The sequence below is a fragment of the Humulus lupulus genome, chromosome 7 (genome assembly GCF_963169125.1).
Source record: "Humulus lupulus chromosome 7, drHumLupu1.1, whole genome shotgun sequence".
NCBI lineage: Eukaryota > Viridiplantae > Streptophyta > Magnoliopsida > Rosales > Cannabaceae > Humulus > Humulus lupulus.
This window is the reverse complement of record NC_084799.1, coordinates 148,407,026-148,408,644: the sequence shown is the minus strand read 5'-3', so window position 1 is coordinate 148,408,644 and position 1,619 is coordinate 148,407,026. Positions and strand designations below refer to the sequence as shown.

Below are 1,619 nucleotides of genomic sequence, written 5' to 3'. Positions count from 1 at the left end.
TTGATTGGTGTAAGAAAGTGGAGTTAGAAAGGTGTTTGAACGTGCTGCTGGAAAAGGAGGAAAGGTGGTGGAAACAAAGAAGTAGAGCCCTCTGGCTCTCTAATGGAGATAAAAACACTAGCTATTTCCATCACAAGGCTTTAGGAGGGAGAAAATAAATAAGCTATAGGGGTTGTTAGATGAAAAATGTATTTGGATAAAAGGAGTGGAGGAGATGGAGAAGATTATCTGTGATTACGTCAAGGCCATTTACAAAATAGAGCATGCAAACGATGATCTGATAAGTGACTTTGAAGCCTGTATACCCAAAAAGGTCTCTATGGAAATAAATGATAGCCTGCTTAACCAAATACACCCCCGTCAGCCTCGCCTATTTTATCCACACTTCTGGGACAAAGTGGGACCAATGGTGACAAAAGTGTGTCTGGAAATCCTGAATAGTAGCAGGGATGTCAGGACCTTAACGAGACAGTGATTTGCTTGATACCAAAAATCAGGAAACCAGTAAAAGTGACTTTGACATAAGTTTATGTAACAAGATCATTTCCAAATGCCTTGCCAATCGGATGAAGGAAAGCTTGAACTCTGCCATCTCAGAAAATAAAAGTGTGTTTGTCAAGGGTAGAGTGATTCACGACAACGCAATAATTGGGTTTGAAAGCTTACACTGCATGAAGAAGGGGAGATTCAAAAATGACAAGAATATGGCTGTAAAACTTGATATGGCGAAGGCATATGATAGTGATCAGTGGAAATTCATAGAAGTGATGATGAGAGGCCTAGGGTATGATGAAAAATTGATTGAGAAAGTTATGCGATGTGTTAAAATGGTCTCCTTCTCTGTGCTTATTAATGGGGAAATCCGAGGGAAGTTCAAACCCCAAAGAGGTTTAAGGCAAAGAGACCCCAAAGAGGGCGGGTAGTGAAGGTGATATTTATGGCATAAAGTTTAGGGGAATGGCCTAAATCTCTCACACCTTTCTTTGTCGACAATAGCTTCATTTTTGTTTAGGCTAAAAAGGAAGAGTGAGAGATATTAAAGCGAATTCTGCATTACTACTCAGCTCTCTCAGGTCAGAAAATAAACTTTGAAAAGTCTGAAATATGTATCGACGGCGGATCTACTTCATGTTAATTTGGTGTATTGCCATGCTAAATACTTAGACCTGCCTACTTTCGTGGGAAGAAAAAATGTATTATTTATTAGTGGTGCTCATCTTATTGGATCCAATATTTTTAACCCTAATCAATCCAATCCAATCCAATATAATTCAATTAAAAGTTAGATGTAAGAAATCTTCATCTAATCCAATCAAATTTGGCCTCAAAATCCAATTCAATCCAATTTTATCTTTATCTTTAAATTTTATTATTAAAAAAATTAACAAATAAAAAAAGCATGCAAAAAACTAAACACTATTTAGTAATAATATTAAACTAAGTCATTATAATTATCACATTAAGTCGTGAAAATATTAAGTATACACCACAACCATTCAAATTTAAAACTAATGTGTCCAAACCAATAACTAAAGTACTTAGATAGTAACAAAACATGAACACAACAATCCAATTAAATATATTTTATATACAATATAATTATATAAAAAAAATATATA

The 1,619-nt window shown here is 34.9% G+C and overlaps 1 protein-coding gene across 1 annotated transcript; it reads left to right on the top strand.

Annotated features, from left to right (window-relative positions):
- Positions 1-214: 214 nt before the first annotated feature.
- Positions 215-923, top strand: LOC133792278 (uncharacterized). Its single transcript, XM_062230185.1, has 2 exons — positions 215-313; positions 498-923. Exons 1-2 carry the CDS (start codon positions 215-217, stop codon positions 921-923), a joined length of 525 nt encoding a protein of 174 aa, XP_062086169.1.
- Positions 924-1,619: the final 696 nt, after the last annotated feature.

What these genes read in the sequence shown, in the direction of transcription:
- LOC133792278 (XM_062230185.1), top strand. Translation starts at nt 215, where the DNA reads ATGGAGAAGATTATCTGTGATTACGTCAAGGCCATTTACAAAATAGAG. An exon ending in AAGCCTGTATACCCAAAAAG is followed by an intron (nt 314 to 497) that starts GTCTCTATGGAA and finishes ACCAAAAATCAG; the next exon opens with GAAACCAGTAAAAGTGACTT.